General features: G+C 46.4%; 1 protein-coding gene across 3 annotated transcripts in view; it reads right to left on the bottom strand.

Annotated features, from left to right (window-relative positions):
• The window catches only part of PI4KB (phosphatidylinositol 4-kinase beta), a 26,162-nt gene extending 13,825 nt beyond the window's left edge, over positions 1–12,337 (bottom strand). For 2 of the 3 annotated variants that reach the window (XM_054563215.1, XM_054563218.1), the window contains exons 1-2: positions 11,925–12,337; positions 3,771–4,707 (exon numbers count right to left, since the gene is read on the bottom strand). In XM_054563215.1, coding sequence (XP_054419190.1) covers positions 3,771–4,679 — 909 coding nt within the window. In that variant the 5' untranslated portion in view covers positions 4,680–4,707; positions 11,925–12,337. Of the gene's footprint in view, positions 1–3,770; positions 4,708–8,147; positions 8,283–11,924 lie in introns of those variants that run through there. The other variant, XM_054563217.1, reaches the window with a different exon arrangement.

Raw genomic sequence — 12,337 nt, 5'->3', positions numbered from 1 at the left:
CTATCAATACTATTTCACATGACAATTACAGTTTTTGGCCCTAAGTTGGTAGCTGGGTCTTAGCTGACTTCAACTGAGAAAGCTGGGCAGCTGGGCAGCATCTGTCCTAGTTCCAGCCCAGGGGGGTTATCTAAACCTCACCCGTTCCTGTGTCTTACTGGGGGGGTCCGTGAGGAAAACGAGGGAAAGGGCCAGTGGTCAAACTCTCATTAAGTGGCTCTGCTGCAGCTTGCGCACAGGCCCATCTGAAGGGGTAATTATCTGTGAAGGAACCTGCAGTAGGGGAGGGGCCTGGACTTAAAGAGACAAAGTCCTGGGAGCTCCCAGGGCAAGAGGGCAGTGGTCACTGAGCTTCCACTCTGTGATTACCATTTCAAGCATCTACTTAACTCAGTTTCATAGTATAAGTTCTATTTTGGCTGGAGGTCCTATAGTCAGGCCCCTCCCTGAAGAATCTTGGGAGAGAGGCACTCGGACAGAGAAGCCAAGCCAAACACTCCCAAGGCAACAACTCTTCTGCTCTGGGTGAAGGTGGGAGGGAGAACTAAGACAGTGAGGATACCAGAATTTATTATGATTTAGTGGTTCGATTTCTACCCAAGAGTTGGTGGGGGAAAGAATAGCAGGCAGGATACTGGCTCCCTGAGCAACGCTCCAGCTGGTTCTCTCACAGACACCTCCCGCCTGACTAAGAGCCTTGGGGGAGGGGAGGTCTGTCATGACCGGCTCCTCTCTTCTACTCTGTAGACTTGAGTCACTCATACTGAGTCAGCTCCAAGGAGAAAAGCCGAGGCCAAGAAGCTGATAGCACACCATATCGGGCTGGAAGGCTCACTGGGGTTTCCAGTGATATGAGCAGATTTCTGTGTACAAAGGTTGCAGTCCTGAAAAGACAAGGCTGATCCACTAGAGTGTCATTATGTGGGGTGGGACCTAACTGTGCCCTCACCCTATGCCAAACGACTTACCATTCAGTTACAAATGGGAAGGGACACTGCCTGAGCAGAGCCCCCTGACTAGGCTGACTGTAGGGGAGAGTGTAAAGGATTCCTCATTACAAGAAAATAGGCACCTCTGTGAGATCTGGGCAAAGAGTTCTGCAGGGAGACTGCAGGCAGGGAGAAAGCTGTACAGGCAGCATCTCCTCTGGGCCGCACCCTCCAGAGCACCTCCACTGGTGGCCAGTGCGCAGGATTAAACTCAGAACCCATGGGGAGAGCAAGGAATGTGGAGCAGAGAGTCAGGTGTCCTTCTACCCTCTCCTTCTAGAGTCTCTGTTCAGACCTTAGGTAATTATATGCTTGGTGTTAGTAAACTGTATACATCTTCCTCATATGCAGGAAACTTTTCAAGGGTCACAAACTCCATGAAAAAAACTGTTACAACTAATAAATTCAGTAAAGTTTCAGGGTACAGAATCAACTCCCAGACTAAAGAGTGCCCTAGATAAGTGACCTCCATATTACCTTGTAAGTTCCTGGAGAGAAGGGACAGCATTTTATCTTCCATCCTCCATTGCCTCTAGCACAGGGTTTTGCACATTGTATAAGCTCAATATGACTTATTGAGTGAATACATGTTGCATGATAGGGGAGGAGAAGCAGAAGTAGTACTGGTATTGGGGGGACAAAAGCCTAGATAGATGTATCTTCAAAATGACAAAGGGGTGTGGAGAGACCTCTGTGTGGAAGATTACAATGCTTAGACTCCTAGTGATGTTCATGTTGATTCTCTCTTTTGCTCTCACATTTCCTGAGGAGCCACAGTGGATTCAGGTGTCTCATTCTGCCAGCATCAGATAACCTAAGAGCCTGGCAATGTGGTATCTCTTTCCTTTCCTGGATCTAATGTCCCACAATAAAGAAGGTAGGTTGGGAAGAACGGCAGCTAGAGGCCACCCTGGAGGATTTAGGCACTCACAAAATACCTGCATCTCAGTGTGTTACTCATAATCCCACCTGGGCAGGAGTTAGATGGGACCAAGGATCAGCACAGAGTAAGAAAAACCCTGAGGCTTCACACTTGCTGGTGCTAAGATGAGGACACAAAAATACATACAGAGAAAAGGCAAGCCTGACAAGCAGCACCAGGGATTCACTTGCAACTGCCTCACACTCACACTGCTTCAGACTGGACCCCAAAAGGAAGGGCTCTCAAACCTTTCAAGACCTTAGTCTCTCCGGATCTGGATGATTCTTTTTGTTTTGCAACAATCTCTCTTCACAACCTTGCACAACCACAAACAGAAATGAAAATGGTCCTTTTTGGTTCTGAGAACAGCTGAGCCCTGCCTGTGCATGGATATGGAAACCTAGATGGCTAAGGCCTAGGCTGTTCTTCCCCAGATGGACTCTAGCAGCTGAACCTGGGAAAGTAGATGCTGAGAAATAACCAAGACAGATCAGCTGAATGATCAGGAGCACCAGCTGTGAGGTGAGGCCTAGTGTGATATTCATTAGTAGAGAGATGTTGGACAAACCAACTTCTCTAAGCCTGTTTGCTCAATGGTAAAATAAACCTGTCTGTTAGGGTTGTGAGGATTAAATGTAAAGTACTTGACACAGTGCACATAGAGAGGGCCCAATAAATGTTAGCTCTTTTAGCTTCACTATTATTAAATTATCATGATACTGAATTTCCAGAGAAAGCAGCCTCTGTAGTTTCCTTCCCTCCTGTCTTTTCCCTTCCCTAGTCACTCTGACCTCCTTCTAGCTGAAAGAAGTCCCACTGTATCAAAAAAGTGGGTGGGTTATGTGCCCCACAAAGGCAGATGCCAGCACCGTGGCTATATGCATTTTCCAACAAGCACAAATTCCTTGTTCTTTTCTCCCTTTTTTCCTAGGCTGGGCTGGCAGCCAGGATGGGAGCCAGGCTGGCGGTGAGCCAGAGGCAAGGGGGCTGGGGCAGCACTGTCTGGCTGGGATACCAGGTCACAGACACTTGGTTGTCCACTGGGCAAATTCCTCTGCTATCTATCCAGATGCGGAATGGAAGGTGAGTATAACCTACTCATGTGCTCATCCCCTCCCTGCTGTGTATTCTAAATGGATATTCCCAACTGCTGCTGGGAACTCTAGACACTGGGCATGTCCAAGATTTACTCTGTACCAAGATTGCTTCCTTCTTTCCTTTGTGCTTCTCCTAAGTGATCTGGGAAAGACTGACATCTCTTTCCCCGAAGAAAGGAAGGTAGGAGGCATGCTGCAGATGCCTTGGTGATAGGGAATGAACCTTACCCTTATGAAAACGAAAAGCAGGATCTGCAGGGAGTGGGGCAGGGGGAAGGATTATGAGAAGGAGTGGTCAGGAGAATGAAACTGAGGTCCTATTTAACATCTCCCCTCACCCAGCACACACAAAATTCACATATGTAGTTCCTTCTCCTCTCCATGGTTGCTGCTCAGAGGTTCCAGTAGATATCCCAGGTTTCAAGTTAGGGTAGGGAGGGTCTCTGCCACAGTCCTCAGTAAGGAGTTAATGGAATGGCAGTGCAGTTTAGTAAAAACGTTGGACAGAGTCAGGTGTATCAGCTTTGCTATTATCTATTTGACCTGAGACAAGTCACTTTATCTCTCTGGGTCTCCGAGTTCTTCCTTTGTAAAATGAGGCAGCTGGAATATATGAATTCTAAGGTTTTTTTCCATTCTTACATTTCATGCTTTTATCAGTGAAATGAAACAGAGGGAAGAAGAGAAAAGGACAGAGTGACCCTATGTCAGACATCCTGTCTCCATGCCACCTTGCCCCTCTGTCCCTCCCAGGGATTTTACCTCATCCTCATTCTCCACTTTGGGGTTGCTGGCTGTTCGTTTCAGGTTGCTGCTAAGACTTATACTGGCAGTGGCATCTGACTTAGAGCGCTGGTGAGTCCTTTTAGAGGGAGACAGCCCTGTGTCGGGGGCTGGGCTCAAGGAGGGCAGCTCCCTCTTTCGGTGAGCTGGCTTCAGCTCATCTGAGAGGATCAGCTTCCGTAGCTTGGTCCCACGGGAGTGTCGTTGAGTGGAAATGTGCATGTCTGAAGAGTAGGCCCCGAGCAACAGGGCACACTGGAGGGAAAAGTTAATGCTCTGACGGCAGCGGTGGACTATGTAGGGCTTGATGGCATCACCCACGTCCTCATCCATGTGGATGTACATGTTAAGCAACTGAGGCAGATAGAAGTCCACATCCTCATTGCGAAAGCAGAAGAGCCGGTTGCCAATGTAGGCTTGCACTCCAGGCTCCTTGGAGTTATACAGGTATGAGATGGCCATGGAGATGTCAAACAGTTTTGACTCAAACAGCCTCAGCAGCCAAGACTGTTTGGCTGAGTTGTTCTGCCGCCGCCTTCTTGCTCCCTTGGCTGTGCCCGAGACCACAGCAGCTCCCATCTCATCTTCCTCCTCTCTTATCTGGGCAGGAGGATCATCCAGGCAGCGGATCTCACTGTCCACACCATCCCCATTGACCAACTCCAGCGGAGTGCCTCTGCTAGAGATGGTCACGCCTCCGTGCAAAAGCTTGACCTTCTCCAGCACCTCCTGGCAGGCCTTTTGGGCCACCTCAGGGTCAATCACTGATAGTTCCCCGACCCCCTCTGTGATGACGCTTAGCAAGGAGCCCCCATTATTTCCTGGTGGACCAGGAGTGGGCTCAGAAGTTGGCTTCAGAGGGGAAGGCTCCACTACTGTGTCTCCCATGGCCACAGCCAGACTTCAAGCTTCCAAGCTATAGGAAAGAAGAGAGAGAGAAAAAGAGAAAAGGAGACACATACACATTACAGGTTAGTGGTGCCATCCTCAGGTCCTCCCTGTGCCATGAAACGTTCCCAGGCATCTCCTCTCTTTTTGTCTTCCTGGTCTCCTTCAAAAACAGATGAAAAGTCATCTCCCGCCAAGAAGCTTTCCCTGACTACCTCCACTTCTGATCACTGCTTTCCTCTTCATTCCTTCTCCATTTAGTTACTCAGCTTAGGCTCTGTTCCTAACTTGTATTTGCAAAATGGTGTTTGATGTGTGCTATGTTTATGTATGTATTTGCAAAATGTTGTTTGACATGTACTATGTTTATGTAGGTTTGCAAATTCTTCACCTCTACTGACAAGCAATTCTGGTCTTAATCCCTTGTCCCTAACTCTTCGAATCCTTTTCTATCTTTGTGCTCTTTCCACGTCTCCCTTTAAATGCCTGCCAATAACCTTTTTTCTTTTCTTCTTTAAACTCATATAACTGTACTCATATAATACTCCATACACACATCCTGAGCATCTCACCTTTATTTAGTATTAAAGTCTTAATGTATTTTTCTAGTTACAGATATATTTTAACCTTCCCTTTTAGACTCAAAGTTCCCAAGAAATAAGGGTGAGCAAATACCAGGCCAGGCCTCAGTTAGAATTGAACAGCTCTAAAATAACCATCATAAACCCTGAAACTGTGCCATCTGTCTGACTTCATGATGTCATTGCCTCTTTCTCCAGTGCTGCGGCAGCTACAATATAGTGGAAAGAGTCCTGAACTTGGAGTCAAATAGCCTGGGGTTCAAAATACTGCCATTCCGAGATGTATAAACTTATGCAAGTCATGTATGTTTTGAATTTCAGTTTCCTTGACTGCAAAAATGGGAAAAACATATCTACTTCCCATTGTTGCCACACAGAATAAATAATTTCATGCATGTAAAAATATCCAGCATAGCCCTGGCTGGTGTGGCTCAGTGGATTGAGTGCTGGCCAGCAAATCAGAGACGGCTGCCGGTTCAATTCCCAGCTGGGGCACATGCCTGGGTTGTGGGCTAGGTCCCCAGTTGGGGGCACTCAAGAGGCAACCACACACTGATGTTTCCCTTTCTTTCTCCCTCCCTTTCCCTCTCTAAAAATAAATAAATAAAATCTTAAAAAAAAAAAATCTAGCATAGTCCCTGGCACACAATAGTACTTAATAAGTGTTACTTGAATCCTAATTACTGAAAAGGTTAGTAAACAGTGTGTACACACACATATACTGTTTATTATAAGGGAAATGAATTATAGTTACCTTGTTGTTTGAAAATCTTCCAAAACATTTATGATGGCCCTCTGCTATCCAAACACTACCTTACCCATTATCATACATACACTCCAAGAACTGGAAGGGCTATGAGAAGGTAAAAAGAAAGCAGTCTGGAACTCATAGGTGTAGAACATCTAAAGAACAGGGGCAATAGGAATCACATAACTAAGCCTCCCTCTCTGGAGGGACTCTTAAAAGGAAATTCAGTGAGAGAACACTGCTGACAAAAGCCACTGCCTTCCTAGAACAATCCTCCAGAGCCTCGCCAAATCCAGATCAGGAGAATCAGTGCTGAACAGGAAGAAATTTCAAAGTAAGAACTGGGAAAGGCACATTGTTAATGTCAGATCAACCCAGCTCCAGAATCTGGCTGTAGTCAGCAATGGGCTCAGAGGCCTCCTCACAAAAATGCAGACAGAGTGAATATAAGACATGCTTAAGAGTGCGGGCAAGAGGAAGGCAGTGGCTACTGTAGAGCTGGAATGCAGGTAATTTCCAACTAAGATTGACATCACCTTGGACCCGAGTGCACCTGGGTGCATATACTTTGGATAGGTGGAAGGAGGCCCAGGTACAGATTCACCAGTCACTTTGGAAAGCCCCCTTTTCCACTGCCACCTTTCCAGGGCCTCTTATTGCACCTCTGAAATGTTAAGAGTCAGTTACTTTGATCTGCCCAATATTATGTAGTTTAACTCCCTGTCTCCCAGCTCTCAGCATTAAACTCTTGCGGGAAGGCAGATGGGGGATCTCTTCTATTCTCAGAGATCACCAAAAAAGGCCACTTCAGTTTCTCTTTCTCTCAACTATGTCAAGCAAGTTCATCCCTGAATTTAATATCCCTGATGCAGTTTGAGTTTGGCGTCAGTAAAAAAATGTGGCAACTCTTTCACTATACTCTCTCCCCAAATTATGCAGTGCCCTCTGAGCAGTAGAACCAGCATGGCTGCCTGTGTGGATCTGTCTCTACTCGCAACTATGGGTTGCACAGGAATAATAAGAAGCAAGCTTTAATCATCCCCCGCCACACCTCTGCAGTGTACTCGGCACCAGACAGAGGTCATTCTAATTCAGCTGGGACCACTACCTTTTAGGTCTACTTAAAAACTCACACGATAGCCTCAATCGTTTTATACAAACAACTTTTTTCTTCTCAATTTCTCTATGTTTGGCTCATCTTTCCCTTTTTCTCTACTCCAGAGGCTTTAGAGTCACCAAAAGCTCAAAAAGTCCACTTTTTAAAACTTCCAAGGAAAATGAAGTTCAGACATTCTCCCACACAGAGCGTCTCAGACCTCACTAGGAAATGCAGCAGCTGTCTGCCCCAACTGATCACAGTGGGGATTATCACTGGCATCAGGAAGGGGGGTAAGAATAACATCATTTTATTCTCCCTATGGCTCAGCTAGGAATCCCACATCACAGTATTTTGGGGGCTTTCCCACTGAACAGCTACTCCATTTGGCAGCCTTTATTACCCAGGGAACCAGATGATGTCAAGAGGTGCAGGAAAATCAGAGTTCTTTCCTATAGAGGCAGCCCTGCCACTAAAAACTGCCAAACTGGAGCTGGGGCTCCCTTCTACCCTCTCTGAGCCTCAGGGACTGCCTGTATCTGAAATAAGACATGGGGGGAAGGAGGTATTGAAGGGAATTTAGGTTGTTTTGGCAATTTAAACAATAAAAAATAGGAAACAGAATCTCTAAAACCTAAATCCAGACATGGTCCTCAATATCAATTCATTCACTTTCAAATGCAAAGAAAATATAGCTCTGATACGTAATCATTCTCAAGGATATGAAAGGACTAGAAAGTGAAAGGAGAACGGAAGAAACTGATCCTGCATTCAGTACTCTTCTTGTAAGTCAAAGAATGAGAAAAAAGTGAAAGCCCTGGCTGGCTTAGCTCAGTGGACGGAGTGCTGGCCTGAGAAGCAAGGCGTTTCTGGTTCAATTCCCAGTCAGAGCACATGCCTGGGTTGTGGGCTAAGTCGCTGGTGGGGCAGTGCATGAGAGGCAACCACACACTGATGTTTCTCTCCCTCTCTCCCCTTCCCTTCCCTTCTAAAAAGTAAATAAATAAAATCTTTTTTAAAAAGTGAAAGAAGAAAATCCAAACCTTTTGTATCAAATGACTCCTATGGCTCTCAATAACGTTCAGGCAACTGAGGCTCCATATCTCACTAGCAGCATAATATTGGCCTTCCAGTGAGACTGCAAGATAAATTGAAGAGGTCTCCCCTGTCCTAGCATAGCAGCTGGCTTCTAGGAAAGAGGGGTGAAAATGTTGACAACTGACTGGGTTCCACAGCTATGTCTGGGCAATGTTGGGAATCCTCATCTGAGCACAAGGGGGTTGTTCAGAGCAGAGCAGCGCAGCAGCTGTAGAGGACAGAGGGGTTTACAGGCATGTGTTCTGTGTGATTGCACATTTGAGTAAATGTCTCCAGAGGACTCTGAGGGGAGGGGGTGTTATTACTTAACCTGGCTTTCCGCTTCTCTTCACTTCAAGAGTCTAGGCAAACAATGCTCCACTGGCCTCCATTAAAGGACTTACTGAACTGGACTCTGCTACGACAGGATGGTAAAGAGCCCTGAATCAATCCCCTTACCCAGTTCATCACCATTCCCTTCTTCAAATCTTTTTCCATGGACTAGATAAATGTGGACTGGTTTAGACCAATCCGCATGTTTTTATATGCTCCTGTATTTTCACAGAATGGCCTTTAAGACATTGTCTGATTTAGTGCTCTGCCTCCAAGTAGACAGGTGAGCTCAATTTTCCTTCTCCTTTTAAAAGATCCCTTTGAGATGGATCATATGAGTTGGAAAAAGGGAAGCTGAGCCAGTATCTTCATCATCCTACAAGGTGAGTAGTTAAGAGACACTGTTAAAAATTAAAGAAAAGGGAGATTCAAATATGTTATTTAAGGTTTACAGTAGAAATGAAAATGACATAATCATATAAATAAGCTGTATAAATCCTCTGAAGCTAAATCCTCTTTGTAACAATTAATAAATCAAGAAATCAGAAACACAAAGCATTTTATCTAGAGTTACGGTGATAACCTTCAGAAGTAAACATTGAGCTAATTAAGAGGTTAAATCTAAAGAAGTCGAAGTAGGCGTGAATGAAAAGGGACTGTTGATTTTCATCAGAAACTCTTTTGTACCACTGGATTATTACCAACTACGCATATACCTTTAATAATGATTTTTTAAAAGCTGCTCTTCAAAAGAGACTCCATTATCACCCTAGGCTACCTGTTCTGCTGTTGAGAAGTTCCTTTTCATGTTTTAAGGTCTAACTCAAACCTTGCTTCAAGAAGGTCTCAGCTCATCTTTCCCCCTTGACCTCAATGGTAGAGATGGAAATTGAGTACTACTTTTTCCTTGTACAATAGAAACACAGGACTGAGCAGTCAAGCAGGCTCACGCCCTACTAGGAACCAGGTAAACGGTTACCCAAAGCCCTAAGGGGAGTTGGCATCAGGAGAGAGGGCATTCTCAAGCTAGCAGCAGGAGGGTAGGGAGGGCAGTGGTCTTAGGATAGTTAAGTCAATACTGAATCAGGCTGAGAACTCTCTGTGCAATGCCATGGAGCTAGTATAAGCAGATTCCAGCCAGACAGCCCAAGCCAGCTCTGGGAGCCTCCACTGAAAAAGACAGAGGATGAAAAAAGCAACCTGTACATCCCACCTCTCTTTGAACTGATCCTTCCTGTCGCAAGCCCCAAATGCACTTGTACTAGGTCCTGTCTTATCTCATGCCAATTACTTGAAGTTTCCTCCCAAAGTTCTCCCCCAAATCAAGAATCTCAGTTTGCTGCTTTGTATGATGTTCAGCAAACAGGTCCTCATGCACTGTGGACTCAGCTCTGAGAAGTAAGCAGGGAAACTAGGGAAATATTATTTCTCTTTGGGAGTACTTCCAAAGAGTAAAGCTGCTCCTAAAAAGGGGGATTATGAGTAGACTGCACTCTGGCTAACGAGGAAAGTCAAGGGAGAAGTGGGAGGAAGTAGCATGATTACTTTCAAACGGTGCTAGTGTTGGAAAATGAATGGAACTTCATGTGTCCTCTTTGCTATCGCAGGCCAAGAGGGAGACATGTCATACAAGGGGGCAACTAGTTTCCAAAGTCCCAAATCACTCCAATTCTCTTTTCCACGTAGCTTCCTCAAAGGTTTTGCCCACATACATGCTTTCCGCCTATGAGATCTGGAGTTATGGATCAAGTACAAGAAGAACAGCACAGCAACTTAACACAGTGGGGGAAAAAAGCAAGGCAGATGAAAGCAGAAGCTTGTCTTTCAAACTGACGTACTCCCATAGGTTAGTCCTATGGTTGTTGACTAGATTAAGGAGAAATTCTCTGGAGAACTAAACCAGTACTAATAAATACCTTTTGTCTGAGAAACCCAGAATGTTTCATAAACAAATAAACCGAGTCTAATTTTTCTCCCATTCCACATCCTGCTATTAGCCTATTACTGTACTGATGCCTATAGAGTGGGCTGTTTTCTCAAAAAGGTCCACTCTAGAGGTCAAGGGAAGAAGTTGCATGTTGAACTCAGAAGTCCAAATTGTGAATGTACAAGTTCTTCCCATTGTCCTGTGCTCCTTTTCCCAGTTACTCTCCAACCCCATCACTGTCCTAAGCCCTTATGGAATTAACCAAAACTATTCCAGTAAGTCACAGGCAGCAAACTGATTCCTCCTGGATCTGGGCAGGGGTGGGAGGACATTCTACTCTGCGATCCCATTAAGACAAGCCTAAAATTATATAACCCAAAGCAAAATTTGTCACAACCTCAATCAGTTTCCATGCAGGACTGTTCATCCCTCCTAGTGGCTGATCCTGAGTAGTCAACAAAGTGTAATCTGATAGGGGCTTCTTCAAAACTTGCTCCATCGTTTAGAAACACCCTTATGTCCAGAAAAGCCTGAGTGAGACAGCTGAGGCTCCCTGTCCTCCCAACACATTTTCTTCTTAGTTCAAGGTTTAGCTGATCCTAAAATAAGTAGTATGTGGAGATAAGCAGTATGACAGAGAACACACAAAGAACACAGGGAAAACAACCAAGTATCAAAGGATCAGCAAAATCCTTGAAACTCAAGGGAGAAGGTGTCAAAGTTAGAAATCGTGAATGGGAAGGGGCACTGTCAGACCTTCCCTCTTCCACAGGAACAAACCTCCAAAGGCTGGAGGATCAAAGACGGGCAAGGGAAGCGAAAGAAAGTTACAGGGATCAAAAAACACTACAGAGAAAGGTAAGGATTAAGGTTAAAGAACACAAATGATATTTTGGGAATGACGATGAGATCCCTTAAGGACAGGGGAATAGGCAATTCTTGGAAGCCAGGAGCTGGGTGGGGGGCGGTGAGGTAATGGAATCAGAAGAAGCAGAGGAAGAGGGGGCCACAATCTTTCGCGCAGGGAAATGGTGAGCCAGTGCTGGGGTTGGACAGACATCGGAGGAAAGGGGAAAAATACGAAAAGAGATAAAGGCGGAGGCCAAGGGAAAGGTTTGGGGCAGGGGCACAGGCAGGGAGAAAAGACAAACAAGGATGGACATTATAAGAGGCATCCTGATGTGGAAAGAGTTCATGACTTAGAGACAAAATAATTCGGGACGGAGGCAGCAGGGATAAGAGTGAGGGAGGGGGGAATCCCCGAGGCAGAGGGAGGAGCTAAACAGAAGAGGAAGCCAAAAAGCAGAGAAGTACCCCAGGCTTGGTTGGAAAGGGCGGAGAAGGAACCCGGGGTGCAGCTGCCACCGGGAGGGCAGTTTTGTAGTCGAACCCAGGTGTGGGGGCGGGGGGAGGCTGTACGGGACAGGGTGAAGGGCCACCACAACAGAGGGCAAGGGGGGCTCATGGGGTAGGAGTCGCTTACCTTCGGGGGACCCCTGCGGAGGGGTGCGGGCGGTCGGGGTCGGGATGCCGACACCGCCGCCTCAGCAGCAGCGGCCGCTCCTGGGTTCCATTGGCCGCCTGCGCTTCCCTGACAGCGGCCGCGGCGGCTGCACCAGGCCCCGGCTGCCGGGCTGCCCTCGGCGCCGCCTGAAGGGGCCTTCGCGCTGCTTCAAGTTCGACCGGGCCACACAACCTCCTCTTCCTCTCTCCGCACAACCAAGATCCCCTCCGAAAATATCCCCAGCAGGGTTCGACTCTTCTAAGTCCAAGACCTTTTTCTTGGGATATGCTTTCCTGCTTCTCCGACGCTCAGAACCCTACGGATCCCATAGTAATTTAATGAGTCCAGTGAGCTGCCTGGAACATGCCTGTTTAGAAATAGAAAAGGGGGCG

This window comes from Pteronotus mesoamericanus, unplaced genomic scaffold, assembly GCF_021234165.1.
Source record: "Pteronotus mesoamericanus isolate MK-2021 breed Mesoamerican mustached bat unplaced genomic scaffold, CSHL_Meso_final scaffold_705, whole genome shotgun sequence".
In the NCBI taxonomy this organism is placed as follows: domain Eukaryota; kingdom Metazoa; phylum Chordata; class Mammalia; order Chiroptera; family Mormoopidae; genus Pteronotus; species Pteronotus mesoamericanus.
The sequence above is the reverse complement of the archived record's forward strand: the minus strand, read 5'-3'. Positions and strand labels throughout refer to the sequence as shown.